A 21,220-nucleotide genomic window follows, 5' to 3' on the forward strand; every position below is an offset into this window, starting at 1 on the left:
GCCGAGCAGTTGACGGCACACGGAGGTTAGAAGTCGGCTTTGGTAGCCCAGGCGACAGAGAGGAGAAAAGAATAGAGGCTCTGGGGAGGAAAGGAGAGAGAAGATGTGAGGAAACATTTTATAAGAAAGAGAGGCGGCCGGCAGGCAAGTGGGTCGGACACAAGCGCGTCCCCTCGGGGAGGGAGCCGGCGGGCGAGAGGTTAACGGGACCGAGGGACGGGAAAGTGTTATCTGGACGGGTTTTTGTAAGTAGAAACGCAGCGTTGGTGCCTGTGCGAGTGCGAGCCCGGAGCGGACCCGCCGGCCCGGGAGGTTCGGCTCGGCTCGGCTCGGTCCCGAGAGCCTCGCCTGGGTCCGGCGGTTACAGTGAGTCTCTGCGCCCGCTTTTGCTGTCGGCGGACCGGGAAGAATAAGAATAATAATAACAACAACAACAACAACAGCAACGACACAGCCGCCCCCCCCACGCCAAGTTCGCCATTTAAACCCCCGTGTGTTTGTATACTGTTTCTATACTTCCCACCCCCTCCGGACTGGGTTGTCTGTGACACCGGCTTTTTAAAAAAAAAAAACACCAAACAAAGAGAGGGAGAGACGAGCGAATTGAACGTCGCGTAGAAAGTTCGTCGTTCCGAGCGGTTTGCGTCGAGAGGGACCTTTCCGTCGGGTTTAAGCACCGAAACCTTCCCGGTGGTGGCGGGACCAGCGCACGCGTGTGAACTTCCACCGCAAACAAAACAAACTGATCAACTAGCCCCCCCAGGGACAAAAGACGTAGCCCAACTAGACTGGGCGTTTAACTTCCCCCCAGTCCCATAAAGCTCAAAGCTCCCCCTCCCACATGGTGTGGATACAGGCGGCGAAGTTGCGAGTTTTCCCCCCGCTGTCTCCGCAGGAAAGAATGAGAGAGGAGATCGGCGGGAGGTCTCGGGTTCCCAGCGCGGCGGCACGATGGAAGCGATGGTGAAGGAGAGCTCCCTGTGCGGGCCTACTGCCTTCCAGTGGCTCGGCCACACGGACGATGAGGCCGCGTCGAGAATCTGGAAACTCTCCGACTGCTTCTCCGCCTTCGACGCGGATAAAAAAAAGGTGAAGGGCAGGTGACCCTCCCCCCGGGGGCCGTGGAGAAGGATGGGGGGGGCAGGGGGTGTGGGGTGGAAATTAAATGCAGTTCCCCCTTGCACACACGCAGATGGTCATCTGTCTGAGCTGGGGGGGGAATCTCCTTCAGTCTTGTGCCGGGGGGGGGGGTGTGTGTGCTGTTTCATGCTTTGTTAGATCACTGTGATCGTACACCTGAAGACCTCAAGACCTCCCACACCTGGACTTCGAAAGGAGATTGCAATGCGTAGCTGCTTTTGAGTTTCCTCTATATCTTTTTTTTTTTTTTTAGGGGAGCCTGCAGCTTGTAAAGGCTGATGGGATGAAAATACTGTGCAGTGGGGGGGGGGCTTGTTTCCAGGTTAATATGTTTTGCCCAAAATCAGTCTTGGTTTGAAGAAATGTTCTTCAGTGTGACTCTGGATACACAGATTTAGCTGCTGTTTTATTATGTCCGTTCAGGCATGCGTCATATCATAAGATATAAGGTCTCTCTAAGCTATGTCACATCATTGGTACTCTTAAAGGAGAATAATCTGATGATTTTAATACTCGGACAAGGAGAACATGATGCAGACCCTGCCAGTCTGAGGTTTCAGACTGTGTACTATGTTGACTTAAGGATTACTTGTGTGATGAACTGCGGGGACCAAGAAAGACCTTTTTGAACTCTGTTGACCTGCTGAACTCTGATTCCCGAGTCGATGCGGTTCGTTTTGACATGAGTCCGAAAGTAGATGATGCGTTGGGAGTTTCCGAGCAGCACCATCCAGAGCGTTTTCCGTTCTCCGGGGACCCTGTGCCGCTGTCCTCTTCCCCATCGCCTCCCTTCTCACTTTTTCCTTTCCGTCTGGCCCTTTCAGGAAGACTTCATGGAAAACCGCAAGCCCGCGCTGGAGCTGAAGGATGTCCCCCCACCTCCGCAATGCGCCGGATCGAAACCCTTTCCTTCTGCTCCCCTGCCCCGCGCCCCCCCATGCTTCCAGCCTCTGCCACAGGAGCCTGTTCTTCAAAAGCAGCAGCAGCAGACTGGCAGCCCTAAAGTAAGCGTGTGCACTCACTGTGAGGCGGGCACGCCGGTGCGCTATGGCGCCGAAGGGGCGAGGCTCGGCAGGCGCCTGGGCTGCGGGCTTGTGGGTGATGGTGGCGGCGGTGGAGGTGGAGGTGTTTCTTTCCATGTTCCCAAACCCCCGGAGGCCCCGAACGGCACGATCACCTGTCAGGTGGGCCCCGCCCTGCGCCCCCCCCTCCCCTCCGGGGGCGACGCCTACGCCCGCCTCCACGGCTACGAGCTCCGGCTCCCCCCGGCGGCGGCGGCGGCCGCCTCCTCGCAGCCCCTGGCGGCGCACCAGCACCTGCCCTGTTGCGCGGGACTCCTCGGCCAGCTGCATTCCCTCCCCGCCGCGTCCACGTCCTTCAGCCGGGCCCGGCTCCTGCCCGCCGGCCCCTCGGCCCCGGTGCACCAGGACTGCCTGGCCACCGCGGGGTACTACCCCTGCGGTGTGGACTTCAGCCCGGGAGGCAGAGGGGACCAGCGTTTCGGACCACGGGCACACCTCTCCTCTGCTGCACACCTTTGCACCAATCACTTGCACCTGAATGTCGATCGCACAGTCTGTCTCAAGGGCACTCACTACTGCAGGGAATGTCTGAGAAAGGTTTGTGCTTTTCTATTTCTCGATCAACCTTTAGCTTCGGGGGGGGGGGCGACAATGCAGTTTTACCCGAAATGATTGCCAGGCGTGATTGATGGAGGGTGGTTTATGTTCCTCCCTGCTTCCAAGAGCTGTTATCTAAGGTTATATTGGATTAAATCCAGCTCTTGTGCTTGACACGCATTTAAGCACTGTGAAAAGCCGGGGGGGGGGGGGGTAAAGAATTTACTAGCAAAAGAATTTTAGAACATGTCCATGCTTAGATAACATTTTGGGAGCCTTGCCAGACTTCATGAAGCTGCAAGCTAAAGATTGCCGAAATCAACTGGCTGGTAATGATTACATAGTTCTCTTGAGTCCTTCTTGGAAAAGAGAGCGCGTTCGCCAAACTTCGGAGACTGCCCCTTCAGGACGTGGGTTTGGGAATGCTCTCCAGGCGATTTCTGTTTGTTTGTTTGTATCGGAGGTAGATATAAACAAACTCGGCATTTTGACATTTGAAGCCAAACGTTAACGACCAAATGCCTAGACCGGCCCTCCGACAGACCGCCAGGCGTGAATGGGTGCTGGGTGGTTCCCGTGATCCAGATCGGCGCCGCGAGCCGGGTGGGGGTTCTGTTGATCGAGGTTTAACCGTCCCTTGCAGCCTTCCAGAGCTCTGGCTGTGGAAGCGGGGAAAGCCTGGCCCAACATCCCCCCGCCGCCGGCCCAGTCCGCGCCCGTTCCCATCCCTGTGTGCAACGGCTGCGGAGTCCCTGGAGCCACGGCCGACGGCCTGCTGCTTCTAGGCGCGAGCCTGGGCGCGTCGAGCCAGAAATACGGTAATTTGAGCCTTCCTCCTCGAAGTGGATGTTGCGGTGTGGGTCCGTTTTTTTTCCTCTCTTTGTTTCCGCTGGTTGGAGCTCAGAGCTTTTTGATCACGTGGGGGATACCTGGGAGGCCTCTGGTCACAGACGGGTAAGGACCCGCCTGAGGGGCAACGCCAGGCGCCGTTTGCCCGGAAGAGGCTGATGGGGGGGCCCCCTTCTTTCTCTTCCCCAGGCTCCCCCGAGAGTGGAGGGCAGGAGAACCTGCCCCCCATCGGCGTGTTCTGGGACATCGAGAACTGCTCGGTGCCCAGCGGCCGCTCTGCGATGGCCGTGGTGCAGCGCATCCGCCACCGCTTCTTCCAGGGGCACCGCGAGGCCGAGTTCATGTGTGTGTGCGACATCAGCAAGGAGAACAAGGAGGTGATCCAGGAGCTCAACAACTGCCAGGTAACGCGCGAGGGGGAGGGCGCGGCATGACTGCAGCTTGGCCAAGGGCGGAGGGTGGAGCGAAGAAGGCCTGGCCCGCGCGCGTGTGACGAGGCCTCTCCCCTTGCTCCCGGGACAGGTGACGGTCGCCCACATCAACGCCACTGCGAAGAACGCCGCCGACGACAAGCTGAGGCAGAGCCTGCGCCGCTTCGCCGACACGCACACCGCCCCCGCCACCGTCGTGCTGGTGTCGAGTGAGTTCGAGCCCTTGCCGTTTGTGTTGTCGGAGGGGCGTTTCGCGATGCACAGTAGGAGTGCTGTATGAAGAGTACTGCTCTGGACACTTTGAGGCCTCCTACCTCCCATCGGTTTTGTTCTTCTAAGCTCGATCGCAAAGTGTGACCGGAGTGTGCTCCGTGCGGAGTTGCTGAACGGAATCTGCTTTCACCCGCAGGTGATGTTAACTTTGCCAGCGAGCTCAGCGATCTCCGACACAGACATGGTTTCCAGGTTATTCTTGTGCACAAGAACCAGGCCTCTGAAGCTCTCCTGCAGCACGCTCACCGCCATGTGGCCTTTGAGGAGTTTGTGTCTGATCTGCCGCCCAGGATGCCAGTTAAAACGCAGGTAGGTGCTTTGCTGCTCTTTACCACGGCCTGCTGTGGTACAGCCCATCGGAAAAGGGGTGTGCCTTCCCTTGTTGGTACCACTGCAGCTGGGAGCTGTAGTGGGTTTGGCTGTCCTGAGAAAATCCTGGTGCTTGATCCGAGTAGTTCTGCGTTGTTTAGCAAAGCTGTTCTCGTATGTGTGTGTGAAAGCATGGTTATTGCTTCCAGCAGCTGCATTTATGCTTGATGTTGAATGTTTCTGAAGCTCTGTTTCAATAGGTAACTTTCAGGCTCCACTCTCGGCACAAGACATGATGAGATTGATTAGTGTAGTGAAATCTTTTCCTTGGCCATTTTCTGCCCATTTTTCTGAAGCTTGGCCCCGGACGATTATTTCCCAAGCTTATTGTATAAATACAGATTTTTTTTTCTTGCAAGCTTTTTCCCCCAAGCTGTCAAGCTTTGTTGTAAGTTGAAAACTGCAAAAATAATAGAAGCTTTCTCTTTTAAAGCTATGTACAGACTGGTGATTAAGAAGTTTTGACTGGGAAAAACAGCTTGTTTTTGTCGAGCCGGCTGTTGTATTTTAGATTAGTGTGAATTGCATGCTTTCTTGAATTCTTGTGCTATTCATCTGAATGTGAAGTGTGTCCACTCTGCAGCTTGAGCTCTATGCTAGCCCAGCCAGAAATACGGTCTTATTCCTGGTCTGGAATGAAACATGATCGTGTGTGTGTGTGTGAAATGCACAATTTTGATTTGTGTTGCTTCTAAAAACCCTCATTTTGGCTGGTGAGGGCATTGAAGAACTGTGCCACACTGACAGCAATGTTATCTGTTGCGGTCAGACCGCTTCACATCCTTGTTACTGTGATGCTTTTCCCGTTTGTATTTCGCCATCCTTACAGTGCGGATGCGGTTGCCTTTTGGATACTTCTTGTTTTCAAAGCTCCACCTTGGCACCGTAAACAGATTGAAAGTCACGTACGAGAATGGCTTTCTTGCAAAAGAAGCAGTCTAATGACGGAGATGCCATCATGACAATGTAGTGCTCCCCTTGTTATGCTCCTACCGGTGAGGAGCACTGCCAAGAAGCTGCGGGAGTGCTTTGAGCTCCGTAGAGCAAGTTTTGTGGTTGGCAGGGGAATTCCACAATTTTGCTGCTTGCTCCTGCAGTAGACACGATCGCATTGTCACGGAGGGGGGGGGGGGGGGGAGCCAGACCTGTCGCGCTGTAACTGAAATGTTTAAACGGAAAGTAGCTGAAACCTGTGGAGGACAAAGAAAAAAGGCAGCGAAATTTTTGTTTGCTTTTGCCAGCCCAGTTTCACCCTGCTGTACGTCCGCAACCTCCCAACCAACCGGGATGGCAAGAGCGTCAGCAACAGGCTGCGGCGCCTGTCGGATAACTGCGGGGGAAAGGTGCTGAGCATCTCCGCGGGCAGCGCCGTGCTGCGCTTCGGCAGCCGGGACGCGGCGGAGCGGGCCCGCAAGCGCATGGAGAACGAGGACGTCTTTGGCAACCGCATCGCCGTGTCTTTCTCCTCCTCCTGGGCCAAGGAGGGGGCGGCGGGGGAGGCGGAGAAGCTTCCTCCGCCCTCCTTGCCCTCCGGCTCTCCTCTGGCCCCGGAGAAGCCCCGTTCCCCTAAGCGCACGGGCCGCACGGTGCGGCTATGCCAGAGCGGCCGAGACCCCGCCCCCGAGCAGACCTGCAGCCCCAGGAAGGGGGTCTCTGCCGCCGGCAGCTCGGCAGCGAAGAGCGCTCAGGTCAAAAGTCTGCAGGTACTGGCCCCTCGGCCGCCATCGTCACCATCCCTCACCGCCAGCGCTCATTCATCCTGCTTGTGCTCCGCCGACCCGCAGCCCAGTGTAGATGGAGAGAGTACTGGCCCTTCGCTGTCGGTTTGGTTCTGTCTTGCGTTATGGGGGACAAGGAAAATCTGCGGATTTAAAATCCGAGGCACCTGATTAGTTGCAGTATTTACAGGGTGAAGATGAACCTGCCTTAATCGTTGCAGGCTCCCTCCCGTTTTATTTTTTTAAGCTCGGTCATGAAACTCGGTTAAACCGACCAAAGTTTTAGAATCTGTGAGATTTGTAAACTGTGCAAAATTGGGTGCCTTGACAGAAATTCTCTGCACAACGTGTATTTCCACGTTCCCGTCAAAGTTTTCTCTGCTGATGTTTTGAGTGGTGACCCTCCAAGGAAGCAGGCAGCAGCGATTTGGCATCCACTCCAATTCATGAGCATCGTATAGTAACATGCCTCCTCCCGCCTCTTACTTAGGAGCTGTGCAAGATGGAAACGAAGCCCAAGATGAATTATCAGCTGGAAAAGAAAAGCCGAAATGACACGCCTTCGCCTCAGAGTAACGGAGAGGTGACATACCATTCCTCCACAGCTTGTAAGAGTGTCAGCATGGGGGAGTCCTCCTATAGGAGCAGAAGGTATGGCTTCATACTGCAGTATGAACATGTATAGTGATGCATTTCTCCGATGGTGTAATTCTGCATGCCAGCACCAGTCATGGGAGTCGCAGAAACCCTTTTCTTTTGGAACTATGCAACAAGTCTCTGTGGCACTATATAAACAAGGTTTTGTGTGTAGAGTAGCTCCCTGACAGGGTATAATTCTCATTTTAGTACTTGGAAATGCATGAACAACGCGGGTTGGAATTTTGTGACATTTTATATTTTACATTCTGCGTTCTCGAGTGAAATGGTAGAAGCAGCAAAGATAGCTTTTGATAACAGTTTTAACTGGGTGCATGTGGTTATGTCATACAGCTTATGCACATGTTTGAGACAAACTGCAGTGTTTGGAATGTCTGTAGGGATTTCTCGCAGTGGACTTCCCATAGAAATGGCCCGTTCTCTTACAGTTTATCGCAGGCTTGCGAAGTTATTGTCCATTCTGTTTTCGGGATCCAGAGGAAGGGATGATGTTTGTTGCAGCTAATTAAAACTAAAGATATTGTTGGGTGTGAGGAAGAGGATAGGCTTGTTATATCTTAGCTCCTCGTGGACAGTCTGGCATTTCCTTTTTCACAGGAAAGACAGTTTAACCCCCCGGAGCGTGTCCGACTCTCCCGTGGAGAAGGCGGAGCGAGGGGTTGGAGAGTTCCAGGTCAGCACCCCATCAGCCTTCAGCAAACTGAACCTGCAGAGGACTCTGAGCCCCCTTGTCCTCTCCCAGGGCTCCTGGTCATCCCGGTGAGTTTTGCACAGAGCTTTTCTGTAGTTCTTTCGGTAGGCATTAGAACCATAGCCGGCAGTACAATACGTGTTCGGTTTGTCCCGCGAGCTCGTCTCCACGTCTTTCTCTCTGCCCTTGACGCCGATCGGTGGGCTGATTTTATTCCGTGGATGTTTTTATTCCCTGCTCGTCTTGTTCTCGGGCTGGACCCAGCTCTCCGGCCGACGCTGTTGAAACGCCACCTCCACACGCTGGCTCGTGTGTGGCTGGGGAAAAGCCAGCCGGCGGCGCCTGGTTTCCCCCTCTTTCCTCGGCTGCAGCCGTCCTCTCCCCCGGCTGATCCCTGCTGCGTTTGTTCCCCCGCTCCAGGAGTGGATCCCCAAGCCTGTCGAACCGCTCCTCCCCCCTGGCAGCAACCCTGAACCACAGCCCCTGTCCGGATGTCCCTCAAGACCCCTTTTCCAATGGTGTGGATATTCAGGTGGCCAATGTGGATTACAGGATGTCCCGGAAGGAACTGCAGCAGATCCTGCGCAATACGTTCTCCAAGCATGGCAGGGTAACAGTGGAGTGCTCTCCTGTGTCGTGTGTTGCACTACATCCATTCAGGGATTTTTGCCTTGAATGTTGTCTATGGGCATCTTTAGCATCCATACTGTGATGGTTTTATGGCATGTTTTTTTTTTTTGCTTTGATTTGACAAATGTGTTTAAAAGACGTTGATACCATCCTCTTCCGTGCCTTTAGAAATGGGTAATTTAAAGTCTACTTGTAAATTATGCGGGACGGGGGCTTTCCAAAACCCAGGTTGGAGACCTTTGCTTTAGACTGTTCAGAGGGGTGCCCATTAATGCTGGTTTTGTTTTTAAATGGTTTTTACTGTGATCTTTGCAAGTGTGATTATTGTTGCTCTGTATTGAACATAAATGAACTAAGCTCTTAATAACACCACTGAATACTAAGCACCTTACTACCAATTACTCCCTATTACTACCTATTATAGCCGTCTCCCTCATGGCTTTGATTAAAAATGATAAGGTTAAGGCAGCTATTAACACTGAAATCGAAGAACATCTTTAGTCTTCATCTGTATGTACTGAAAAGAAATGTTAATTGAGCCAGAGGAAATGCGTGTCGAAATGAATCCTTCGGTATCAATCTCTCCAACTGAAAAGTTTGTTGTTGTTATTTTTTCTTCGTCCTTCAACGTGTCTTGCAGGTTAAGAGTGTGGAGCTGAGTCCGCACACGGACTATCAGCTCAGGGCCACAGTGCAGATGAGCACGCTCCAGGAGGCCATCAGCGCGGTCAGTGGCCTGCACCGCTACAAGATCGGGGGCAAGCGCATCCACGTCTCCCTGGTGACCGGCACCAACAACAAGTCCCTCGCCGTGCTCAGGTGCGCCCAGCTGTCGCACGAGGCGCATATTCGCCCAACGTGTGCCCAGAATGGGTTTTAAGCATTTCGTCATACGGTGCCCTGATATCCCTTATGTGTACCAAAGACGAAATCCTCAGAGTGTTTAGCTACTGAGGACCCAACCAGCTGGATGGAGCTCCTCCCATTTTGCACACTGTGTTTACTGTGAAATCGGGTAACGCTTTGCCTTCCGGTGACAAGGTTATTTATTCCTGCAGCTCCGAGATCATCAGCATTCTTCAGGATGCTCCAGCCTGCTGCCTGCCACTGTTCAAGTTCACCGAAATCTACGAGAAGAAGTAGGTTTCTCTTTCTCCTTTTGCGATTAGACACGGTGCAGCGTGGGAACCGCGACACTTAAAGGGGAAACTAGCACGTATTCTCAAACCAAATCCCTTCCCTTTTTCCGGGTTCTGTTCACCTTCCAGGTTTGGTCACAAGCTGGCCGTCTGTGACCTGTACAAGCTGACGGATGTGGTTGCCGTGCGTGACCAGGGCAGCGGTAGGCTGGTGTGCCTGCTCCCCAGCAGCCAGGCCCGCCAGAGCCCCCTGGGCTCCTCGCAGTCTCACGACGGCTCCTCCAGCGGCAGCCCTGTGGTGTTTGAGGAGCTGGAGTATCACGAGCCCATCTGCAGGCGCCACTACACTGACCCCGGCTTCAGGTGCGATATAGGTCCGGCATTAGAATGTCAGTCAGTGGATGCTGCTTGCGTCTATCCCAGAGAGCTCATCTTCATCCATCCTAATTCTTAATGTATTAAAGAAAGTGTGCCTGTACAGATAATCTTTTGCACAATTTAAGTTGTTGCTTTGCACTGTTGTTTTTCTACTTGCATGCTCTCGATATTGTGCACCGTCTTATTTTTTTTTTTCCCCTTATTCCTGGCAGTGAGGCTGATTTCGACCCCGACACCTATAAGATCCCCTTCGTGGTGCTGTCTATCAAGGCCTTTGCTGCCCAGGTGCACAGCCTGCTGCAGACACACGAGGGCACGGTACCCCTACTCAGGTGAGCCGCCTGCGTGTGGTTTGTTGAGACGCCGTAACGTTTCACAAAGCCAAAGCAGCACTTGGACAATCGGCAACGCATAACTTTGCTTTAAAGGGACGTCTTCAATATTCAGTCTCTTAATTTGGTTTGCCTTAATGTGGTGCGAAGAAGCATGTTCAAGAGGGCACGTTACTCCCAAAAAAATTGATAGCCGGTGTTTGCCAGTCCATTTTTATTTTTTGCGAAGAGGCTGACTCGAGCGAATAATGCTCAGTTTCCCAGAATGTTACGCCTCGGAGTTCAGCCCCCTGGAGCTGTCGGAGGAGGGCGAGGCCGAGGGGTGTGTCCCGCTGGAGCATCTCATCACCTGCATCCCGGGCATCAACATCGTCACGTCGCAGAACGGCATCAAGGTCATCAAGTGGATCCACAACAAGCCCCCTCCTCCCAACGCAGGTAACCTTTGCAACTGGGAGCTGGTGCTCCTTCGTAAAATCTGCACAGTTGATGCCACTGTTTTCTTTGTAAATATCACATCGGTTTCTATGGTGCATTTTAAGGTGCAGAATTTAATGCAAACATGTCTTTTGGTAATATTTACTGAAAGACCCAGATTGGCTGGTGTTATGTCGTGTTTATATATCCTTAGCATTGGGCAACGCTAAGTGGGCTGAGCCAAGCACGTCTCCTCTTGTGCCCGTGTCCCATACAGACCCCTGGGTGCAGCGCTGTAAAAGCCCGGTGGGGAACCCCCAGCTGATCCAGTTCAGCCGGGAGGTGATCGACCTGATGAAGAGCCAGCCCTGCTGCCTGATGCCCGTCAGCAAGTTCATCCCATCCTACCACCACCACTTTGCCAAGCAGTGCCGCGTCTCAGACTATGGCTACTCCAAGCTGCTGGAGCTGCTGGAGGCTGTGCCACACGTGCTGCAGGTCAGACGGGCGTTTTTTTTTTCTCCCCTCTCCTTCCAAAAATAAACCATCCCTTCGTCCTTAATAGAGTAAAACTTTTAAAGCAGTTTTTTTTCCCCCCTGCAGTATAGATTTTACTGTGGCGATACTTGGACCTGTCTGTCTAGTCCACTTATCCATCTGGTAGCTCCAATTAGAAAATAAAGGAGATTTAAAGGAGTGTCGGGTGTGCTCCTATTTTAAGCGCTGTTGTGGCTTGAGTTCCCGGTTTTGCTGGAGGGGAGCGCCTAACCACCTGTGCTTGGGCTGCAGATCCTGGGGATGGGCTCCAAGCGCCTGCTGACCCTGACGCACCGCGCGCAGGTGAAGCGCTTCACCCAGGACCTCCTCAGGCTGCTCAAGTTCCAGGTCAGCAAGCAGGTGGTGATCCAGGACTTCATGCAGGCCTACCATTGGTGAGTGAGCCCCCCCCCCGCCTGACCGTCTCCCGGCGCCTCGCGTTGCATCGCGGATGTCCTTCGCGTTTTGTCTCGATGCCACGTGTTAAACCTGCCGGCTTGTTTTGAGAGGTGCTGCGTTGTTCCGGTTTTGTGGGTTTGGGATGGGGGAGTGGGTTTCTAGTGCTGGCTGTTTTGCGTGGTAGAGTGCTCGTTCTGCGCAGCGTTGACCCTGCGCTGCAGACTGACTCTCTGTGTGCACGGCTGCCTGCAGGTGTTTCTCCAGAGACTGGAACGTGACCGAGTACGGGGCGTGCGAGCTGATGGACTTGCTGGCAGAAATCCCCGACACGACCATTTCGGTTACTCAGCAGGACAGCGACCTGGTCATCTCCATCCCCAAGCGAGGTCAGGAGTCGGGCTTTGCTTTTTCTCCTTTTGCTTTTAAAAACTACTCTCCTTTTAATGATTTTTCCAGTAAAAAAAAATAGATAATTGATGTAGGTTTTCTCATGAATAGTATTTAAACATAATCCTCTTCCTGAAAATTGAGCTTTTGTTTCAAACATTTTTGAAATTTGTTTTTCAAGTCCGACTTGTAGTCACAGACAGTTTCTATAGTCTGGCCATTAATTACGGTAGGTTTGAAGGGTGTTGCATTTTTTTCCTAAAATCAATGATCAAGTTCCTTTTGTTATCAAGGCATATAACCTTATAGACAGCTCATCACACCATTTAATAAAATCATTTAGAATAGGCCTGTGATTTTCAGGGGGATTTCTCTCCTCACCAGGGCTGTGTCATTAGCAAACCTAATAAGATGTCTGTGTGCTTGCTCTTACAATCATTAGGGTACAAAACGTACAGTATGGAGGATGAGACAGTGCAGGTGTTGTTCAGTAGAAGTGTAACGAGTGAGATTACCATTACCCCACTTTGACCTGTGAAGACCCGTTTAAAAAGTCTAGGACCCATCTGATTCAAGTTACTGTTTAAATTGAAGTTCTGGGAGAGTTTCTGTGCAAGGAACGGCGGTTGTATTATATTAAAAGCGGAGGGGGGGGGAGGGAAGCAACAACTTTTTTTTTTTTTTAAGTCTTCAAACGTAACTTCAACAGATTTATTTTTCTCTTTCCCCTGGTTCTGTGGTGTGTCTGCGTGTGCAGAGCGCACCCCGGAGGAGATCGAGAGGACCAAGCAGTTTGCCAAGGAGGTGGTGGACCTGCTGCGTCACCAGCCACGCTGCCGTATGCCTTTCAACAAGTTCATCCCCTCCTACCACCACCACTTCGGCCGGCAGTGCAAGCTGACCTACTACGGCTTTACCAAGCTGATGGAGCTCTTTGAGGCCATTCCCGACGTCTTAGTGGTGAGTGTCCGACTGCAGTCGGGAGGAGGTCGGCGCTGGCGCAAGCCGCGGGCTGCGGCTCTTTGCAAAGCGCCGCACTGCTTGCTTTAATCTTCCCGAAACCAGACTTTGACATAAATACGATCCTTTTGAGACGGTATGACATCTCGGCGATCTGGGTCTCTCTCTCTGAGTGTGTGGACCTCTCGCTGCAGGTCCTGGAGTGCGGAGAGGAGAAGATCCTGACGCTGACGGAAGTGGAGAGATTGAAGGCTCTGGCCGCCCAGTTCGTCAAGCTCCTGCGGTCCCAGAAGGACAACAGCTTGCCGGTGTCCGACCTGCTGACCGAGTACAGCAAAACCTTTGGCTATGGCCTGAAACTGCAGGACTTTGACGTCGGCTCTGTGCTGACTTTGCTGCAGAAGCTGTGTCATGTGGTTAAGGTACTGTCGCTTTTTTTTTTTTTGCTTTTGTTCACTTTAAATTGTCAGTTGTGAAAAAGGAATTTTCAACTGGGTAAAATTCTTAATAGAATCATATTTAACATTTCTCCCAGAAGGAGAGGTGCTTAGAATTTAAGGAAGCCCCTTAACCTTGGTGTGGGCAGGACCAGAGATGTGATTGCTGGTTTATACGTGTTTGTTGTACCTTTTCATGGTTAGCACCATATTAAAGTACTTTACAAAGTCATGCTGCAACTAGAGCATATATATATATAGTTCAAATCAACAATCGCATAATCTGTGATTGCTGTGATTGAACAATCACATGTGATCAGTACCGCACAGTTACCAATGCTAGAATATTATACCTTTTGGTTAATGTACAGTTTGGAACTTAAAGCCTTTATAGTTTAAATATTTAAATGTCTATTTGTTAGCTTATTTTCATTTAAAAATCCCTGACCCTGAGGTTTCCCCATGAGGTAAACAACATGGCGACCAGTGAAACAGAAGAGTGTTCGGTTCCTGTTGGAGAAGTCTCGTCTCCAGTTCTGCAGCCTCTTCTGCTCCTCCTCTTCCTCCTCCAGGTGGTGGACACGCCGTCCGGCCGTGAGGTGCAGCTGATCAACAGGAAGTCCCTGCGATCCCTCACCACTCAGCTGCTGGTCCTGCTCATGTCTCTGCCGGATGGGCAGGACTCTCTGTGGACCGAGGAACTGAGCCAGCAGTACGAGGCCGCCCACGGCGTCGCCCTCAACCCCTGCGAGTATGGCTTCGTGTCTCTCGGCGAGCTGCTCAAGAGCCTGCCCTATCTTGTCGAGGTATGTGGACAGGGAGGCTGCAAACCACTGTGGCGTTCCCTCATGAGACCTGTTGCGGCAGTGCTTGGGGTCATTCTCAGTCCCCTGTGATGAAGCGTGGTTTCCCTGGCTGATATGGTCGATCATTTATGCGTCATCTCGTCTTCGGCGCTCTGGATCGTCCAGTATTGACTTGCAGGAGCAACCCCTTTTCTCTGCCGTCTCTGTGTGTGCGCAGTTGTTCGAGAGCGAGGAGGGCGAGGAGCGCGTGAGGCTGACGCGGCTGTACCAGTTTGGCCGCAGCGTCCGGGCTCTTCTGCACACCTACCATTACCAGCAGATATTCCTGACGGAGTTCCCCAGTGCCTTCAGCAAGTACACGGGGAAGGGCCTGCAGCCACGCTCCTATGGGTACAGCACAGTGGAAGAGCTGCTAGGAGCCATCCCACAGGTGAAGACAGCACAGCGGCCCAGCCCATAGCCCTATGCAACCCCACACTGAGTCAAACAATACAGTATTTAGCGAACAATGCACTTTCTCGTTTGACCTCTCTGCCATTAAGAGGGACATGTTTTGTTTTAAGAAGGCTTGTTTCGTGAGCTTTTGCCTTCTACAATGGGTTGGGGCGTGGTGTTTGTTCAAGAGCTCTTCTCTCTCCAATGTGATGATTTCTGTCTGGCGTTTTATGATGCAGGTTTACTCATGTAGTAACCGGACGTGAAGAGCGGTGATTTAGTTGAGACGTTCCCGAGGGGTAATGCGATTTGCTGTTATTGGCCCAGTATCTTCGTCATGGCAAAGGAGCGGCAAATCAATTAAAAACGCAGCGCAACCCCACATGCTGCTTCCCATCCATGCATCCAATCCATGTTTTGTTTTGTTTTTTTTTAACTGTAGTGCAATGCCGACACAATCTGGGGTAGCCCTGGTGTAAGCTGTTCGAATATTCCATCAATCCATTCCATTGTAGTGGTAGTTTTGATACAGTCTTCACCTTCAATAGCTACGTAAATCTTGGTAATTCTGCTCAGGAGGTCTCACACAAAATCTGTGATGTGATTTGGAAGGAGTACATTCTTGCCTGTCCCTGACTTCATTCCTTAGAGCCACAGAATTATTACACATACCATTATTCTTAACAGCCATGAACCAGTTTGTCCTCCTGGTATTTCAGTACTTTTTTGCATGTAACGTGCATACCAGTATGTACAGTGTTCTGCAGGTTCTTGAATTAATCTTGAGCTCCATTGCTGAGCTTTTCAGTACAATGTTTCTACAGTAAGATGGCTCCCTTTGCGTCTACATGGTTCTGTGTAATATTAGTAATGAATACGAAGTCTGTTCCCCATTGAGGATTTTGTGTGCATTTTCATAATGTGCCAGTGAAGTTTTTTTTTTTCCATCTGCCAACAGGTGGTCTGGATTAAAGGTCATGGACACAAGAAGATTATTGTTCTCAAGAATGACATGAAAGGTAAAACTGGGGGGCATCTGTGTGCACTCGGGGCTTGGAGCCAGCTCCTTCTGCATTTGTAGATTTAGATTTTGCAGCACTTTTCAAACACTAGAACATTTTTCTGGGGAACTGTGGGTGTGTCTGGAGTCTGGCCCTTTGGAGGTGAACGCGGTGTGCTGTGTTTGCAGTGCGGACGAGCCCAGTCCCCCTTCCTGTCGAGAGCTCCCAGCCTGACAGCGAAGAGCAGCCTCAGTGCCACAGCAGACGAGACTCCACCCATTCGGGCCCTGTCAGCCCAGGTAAGCGAGCTGTCGTCGGGGGCTCTCATGTCGCTGCCTGACCACCGTCCGAGATTACAGGAGAGAACTCGCCTCTACCTAGGAGCCCGCAAATAGTTTCTTAACACGATGCAAGGTGAAATATGCTCAGTCCTTACCTTTTCTCTTCTTTTTTGTGAATTCTCCATATTTGTTTGAAGTGCAGGGTTGTTTTATCAGGCAATTTGGTTATTTTGGATACTCATATTTCAGGATATTTCCTGAGAATCAGCCAAACTTCTTTTTTTTTAAGGAGGGGACAGGGCTGTTCTTGATTGTTCAGTTCCCTGCAAGGTCCTTGATGGTTTTAACAGACTCGGTTAAATATGCAGTCAAGAGCTCATTGGAGAAATAACCTGCAGCGCTGTGGAGTGGGCAACCCAGGGTCCATTTGATGACGTTTCTTGAATGCGTCAGAGTGCAGGCTGGGTTTAATACAGATGGTGCCTAATACAGGAGTAACTTTCTATGGCTGTGATGTTTTAAACAATGAATATTCGCCTTATAGGTTTTCCGGACTGCCTTGCATTATGCAAGAAATCCTCATGTGCGACTGTGTATGTGAATGTAGATGTTAAGTGGAGATGTTGATCTTTGTGTCTATACTTCTATGCCGACAGCCCTGTTTTCTGCCTCCAGGCACTGTCAGTACAGAGGCAGAACTTCTGTGTCTAAGCTCAGGGTCACCTGTGGACCTCCTGTGTGGCCCTGTTCCCTCCTGCCTGCCTTCCCCACAGCTGCACCCAGACCCTGTCCCCTTGGGGCACACTGACCTCATCCAGTTTGAGGAGCAGCCACCTCAACACACAGGTAGGCTCTTGCAGGAGGTGGATGCATGCCCTTGAGTGGGTCAGCTCGGTCAAAAGGCAGTTTCCTTCTGTGTGCTATAACCTGTCCGCATACATCTGGGAAAACTAGGGCAAGACGAAAGAAGCTGGTAAATGTTTTTTTCGGCAGAGCAGTGCAGCATTAGATAAGATAAGATCACTTTATTGGCCATATACAATTTCTCACATTGCGAATTTATCTTTTCGCATACCCCACCTTGCCCTCCATGAGACACACAGACAGGGAGAGAGAAGCTTGGGGTCAGAGCGCAGGGTCAGCCATTTATACAGCGCCCCTGGAGCAGCTGGGGTGAAGGGCCTTGCTCAGGGGCCCAACAGAGTAGGATTCCTCTGCCAGCCGGCCGCGGGCAACCTTCCAGCCACAGGCGCAGATCCTTAGCCACAGAACCACCCCTCCGCCCCAGAGGTTTTGCTTTTGCCTTCTATTCTTGTTCTTGAACTGAAGCGCTGTTGAGAATCCGGTCCTTTCGAGAAGGAATCCAGAAGCTGGCCCGGTGTTCTGAGTGTCGAAGCGGTCCGTGCTTTGGTAGGCCTTGTGCTGAGTTGGTCTTCTGTCTTGTTTCTCTGCACCTTCTCGGCGTTCAAGAACGGAGGACAGACAAGAACGTGAAGACCGCCCCCGACACGGCTACCCACGAGCCCTCTGACCCCGTGGTGTTGTGCAGCTTCTCTCCTCCTCCTCCTCCAGCAGGCGTCGCCCAGGTGCCCGGCGCGGAGGGGACAAACCTCGTGCACAGACCCCAACAGCCCTCCTGTCACAAAGCACCCCTGACCGACAGCCCCGGCAGGAGGGCGTCTCGCAACAAAGTGAAGCTGGCAGCTAACTTTTCCTTCTCGCCCGTCACGCGGCTCTAATGCTTTGCTTTCTAACGCTCTAACGTTAGAGCCGCGAGACTTTTCCTTCTCGCGGCTCTAACGCTTTGCCTGTTCTCGCACCGTCACGCCAGCGTGGAAACGCTGCATTCGCTGGAGTCGGCTCTTCGGTTGCCTTTCGAGTCCTTTCACTGCTTTTTTTCCCCCTGCCTTAGCTGGTGTTTTAGAATTGTGTTTTGCCAACCATGTGCTGTAATTGATGCAGTTTTGTTTTTCCTTCCTTTCAGTTTCATTTTTTTTTTAAAAGTCCAGTCTTTCTTAAAATGTTTCTGCCCCTTTTTTTCTCTCAGTCTTGGTCTGTGGCAGTATGGGTTTTGTTTAGCGGTCGCCCTGCCTTTGTGTAGGATTCGTGGCTTTTTGTAGGAATTTCACACTGGACCTTACAGGCAAATGGAAAACTAACCATTGTTTGATTTGTAGGTTTGTTTTAAATCATGGTTAAAAGCAAAAAGAAACGTTGGGATCATGGGTAACAATATCAATAATCAAACGTGTTGAAAACGCGTCATCCAGTCGGTTGTAACTGCATACCAGGGTTTCAAAACATTGCAAAATGAAGCCACCTTCTGCAGAATCCAGTATAATTCTTAGCTTTACGATAAAACTTTTCTGAAGTTGTTTCAAATGTTCTCACATCTGCAGCGTGAGCCGGATGCCTCTCAGCTTGGTATTTTATTCGTGCGGAGAGCTCTGTACTTTTTTTTCCATCTTGTATTGACAAACTGGAGTGCTAGAAGCCACTAGGCACAGTTATGTAACCTTTTGAAATGTGTTGTAAGCAATGTCTCATCCATACTGAGGCATGTCATTGTTATAAAGATGATTTCAGTCTTGAGGGGGAATTAGTATAATAAGCCTTTTCAATTAACTTTTTTCTTCTTATGAGTGCTTACTCTAGATTTCTGTATAGAGTTAGTATGGACTTTTTTTTTCCAGAGAAGGGATTTGTTTTCCAAACCACTCAAACTGCAAAATATTCCTTTATATTTTGACCTTAGGCCAAAGGTTAAGAAGGGACCCCAGATTACGGGAGGCAGTGGAAGATTTGGAGCTGGTTGAGGTCTGCTTAACGAATACGACAAGTTTGGTTTCGGTTGGCACTGTCAGATTGAAATGAGCTCGTATCTCGAAGCAACAGCTGCGGTTATGTACAGCCAGGTCTGCTCCAACATGTGGGATAGTGCTTGGGCAATTGTGTCCTGCATGGATTCTTGGCAAGCGTGATTATTGCCTCGATGAGGCTAGCTGTGTGTTTTAGGTCAGAGTTTTAGTAATGACTTTAAGGGCCCTCGCCCAGTCTAGGCCACGCTGCCTCAGCCAGAATGGAAAATGAAAATGGTCTGAGCGTGGAACTGTTTGTCTCCGTTTAGTTTTTAAGAGTATGGTTGTGTGATTGCGGTTTACAGTGAGGTAGGTGGTGTGAAATATGCACGTAATGCATAAATCAGTTTTGAGGGAAACAAAAACTTAGGTTTGGAGAGGAAAGAAAAGAACAAAAAAAAAAGGATAAACCGCACTTGAATTAGTTTTGGGAGCCATTTCCACCCTCTGACGCCGATAAGGGATTTGGTACATCTCCTTCATGGCACCCGTGGAAGTGTCAAGGTTGTTTTCTTTAACCTTGTTGATTTGTCTCTTCACTTTTTTTTAAATGAGGGTGGGGGGGGGAGGGGAAAAAGTTTTCTGGGGTTTGTGCACAAGTTGTGCGTCCTGTTGGTTTGGCGGAAAAGCATGAAGCTTTCTCTTTTTATTTGTAGTCATCAAATGGTAAGTGTTTTTTATTGCAGCGGTTTTTGAGTTGAGCGCAGCCGTGCTGGGGTGGAGAGTGTTGCTCTGCGGGGGACACTGGAGCGGGCCCCATCTGTGCCTGCTCAAGGGCGTGGTCAGTGACAGAAGCCCTTGGGGGGGCTGTCTGGACAGAGCCTGGCTTTTACAATGGCTTGTATTTGCCATGGCCCGTAGAAGAAGAATTGAACCTAGGCGCTTCTGGTTTTGTTTGTGGGTGTAGTGTGGGGGGGGAGAAACGGGGTGGGTGTGGGCAGGGTTTGTGTTGTGAAACCAAGTTTGTCCTACATGTTGGAGTGCCTGCTGTTGTGTAACGTGTAGCTTTTACAGAATAATGGGGGTGGTGGGGGGGTGAAAAAACTGAAGAGGTAAAAGACGTACACGTTTAGGAGTCCGAAACCAGCTACCTGTCTTTTTCGTGCGCTCGCTCTCTCTGCTTGCAGATCAGGGCGGATCTGAAGTGGACAAGACCTCATGCCATCCGTCCGCCTCTCGGTTCATGTGAGGGTAGCAGCATTTGTTTTTCCTAGTTGAAAATGTAGTAGCTAAGTTACTTCGGTATCTCTGTACCTCTTCTCCTACTGATTTTTTTTTATTTACCCCCTTGTTGGTTTGCCTTCGTGAGCTTCTTTCCTTCACGTTGGAAGCTAGATTTGAGCCTTTTCTGAAGGGAGACCTCTTTCACTTTTTTTTTTAAAGCACCACCTGCTGTGGGTTCCGAGTGAAGGGGCTGGAGATTATTTTGCGAGAGCTGGTTTTCTTGGCAGTGGAGCGTTCTTCTGTTAGGCTCGTCTTGATCGTTGGGCTCCAGAACGACCTGAGGATGTTAAGTGGATTCTTAGCAGTTCCTTTAGCGTCTGTCATTTATTACATAGCACACACAAAAACGACTTAAAGACTGGAAAAAGTAAAGAGCTTTTCGGAAAACTGTGAAAGTTTTAATGACAACTTTTAATTAGTTTTATTATCAGAAATCTCTTTTCTTTTAAGCAAAGGCCAGCAAAATGCACAGAATAAATTTTAATGCTGTGCTCATATGTAAAGCTATTATTCTCAACTTATTGATAGCTAAAATCTGTTAACTTGGTCCCTTTAAAAGAAAATAGCCATCATAGTAGGTATGATACGATTTCTCCCAGAAGCCTTGTATTGCAGTTACAACTTAAATTCAGAGTAAAAACAAACTGCTTTTTTTTTTTTAATCGGTAAATCGCTTCAATACCCATATATGCACATTTGCATAATTTTGGTTTCTTCGGATTTTTAAAAAATTCTGCGTGGTGGTTTAATTAGATTTAAAAAGAAGGTACTACTTGAATGATATTGGTAAAAATATAATGATGCTCAATTGGAGGGCCTGCTGTCCAGTGTGCGGGTGTGTTTTTCCGGTGGTGGTTTCCAGAGTGTTTAGCTTTGTCCGTGGCGGGGTGTGGGATTTGGGGAAGTAGGCCCGGCTGGTCCTGCTCGTCTCCCAGCTGCTGGAATGCCGCATGCGTGCAGGCGTCCCGTTCTGTTCTCTTGGTTTGGTATGGCTCTCCTCAGCAGAGCTCCTGTTATCATCTGGCCCCCTTCCAGACTGCGTTCTCGTGGACGGTTTTGTGTCCAGCGAGCTGTACGCCCCTGTTTTTCGTTGCTGCTTTCGTAATTTTGTGTGCTCCTTGTTTTTTTTTTTCCCGTTTGTTTGTTGCCTTCTCCCTTTTCAGTTTCTTCCATTGCGTAGGTGAGAAGTGACAGTTTCATTTTGTGAAGGGACCAAATGATTTATGTTAATAAATCTCACAACAAGCATAAC

General features: G+C 50.5%; 1 protein-coding gene across 5 annotated transcripts; it reads left to right on the plus strand.

The window, feature by feature from the left end:
* The first annotated feature begins 29 nt into the window (after positions 1-29).
* Positions 30-21,219, plus strand: marf1 (meiosis regulator and mRNA stability factor 1). Of its 5 annotated transcripts, XM_069180690.1 has the most exons (28): positions 55-245; positions 896-1,089; positions 1,965-2,759; positions 3,403-3,577; positions 3,798-4,012; positions 4,131-4,248; positions 4,449-4,621; positions 5,923-6,384; positions 6,890-7,050; positions 7,654-7,815; positions 8,168-8,357; positions 9,018-9,196; positions 9,436-9,516; positions 9,646-9,879; positions 10,107-10,226; positions 10,483-10,664; positions 10,921-11,141; positions 11,433-11,575; positions 11,832-11,965; positions 12,724-12,926; positions 13,121-13,348; positions 13,936-14,169; positions 14,387-14,599; positions 15,563-15,623; positions 15,794-15,904; positions 16,562-16,732; positions 17,357-17,614; positions 17,676-21,219. In XM_069180690.1, exons 2-28 carry the CDS (start codon positions 952-954, stop codon positions 17,684-17,686), a joined length of 5,373 nt encoding a protein of 1,790 aa, XP_069036791.1. In that variant the 5' UTR covers positions 55-245; positions 896-951; the 3' UTR covers positions 17,687-21,219. The 5 variants fall into 5 exon arrangements, with proteins under 5 accessions (XP_069036792.1, XP_069036790.1, XP_069036791.1 ...); XM_069180691.1 differs by lacking the exon at positions 17,676-21,219 and having other exon boundaries at positions 30-148; positions 17,357-17,656; XM_069180689.1 differs by lacking the exon at positions 17,676-21,219 and having other exon boundaries at positions 42-144; positions 17,357-17,656.
* Position 21,220: the final 1 nt, after the last annotated feature.

Source organism: Lepisosteus oculatus, chromosome 19 (assembly GCF_040954835.1).
Source record: "Lepisosteus oculatus isolate fLepOcu1 chromosome 19, fLepOcu1.hap2, whole genome shotgun sequence".
In the NCBI taxonomy this organism is placed as follows: domain Eukaryota; kingdom Metazoa; phylum Chordata; class Actinopteri; order Semionotiformes; family Lepisosteidae; genus Lepisosteus; species Lepisosteus oculatus.

Coding starts and splice junctions, on each gene's coding strand:
- marf1 (XM_069180691.1), top strand. CDS start 952: ATGGAAGCGATGGTGAAGGAGAGCTCCCTGTGCGGGCCTACTGCCTTC. Junction 12,927..13,120: donor CCATTCCCGACGTCTTAGTG/GTGAGTGTCCGA, acceptor CTCTCGCTGCAG/GTCCTGGAGTGCGGAGAGGA. Junction 16,733..17,356: donor GCAGCCACCTCAACACACAG/GTAGGCTCTTGC, acceptor TCGGCGTTCAAG/AACGGAGGACAGACAAGAAC.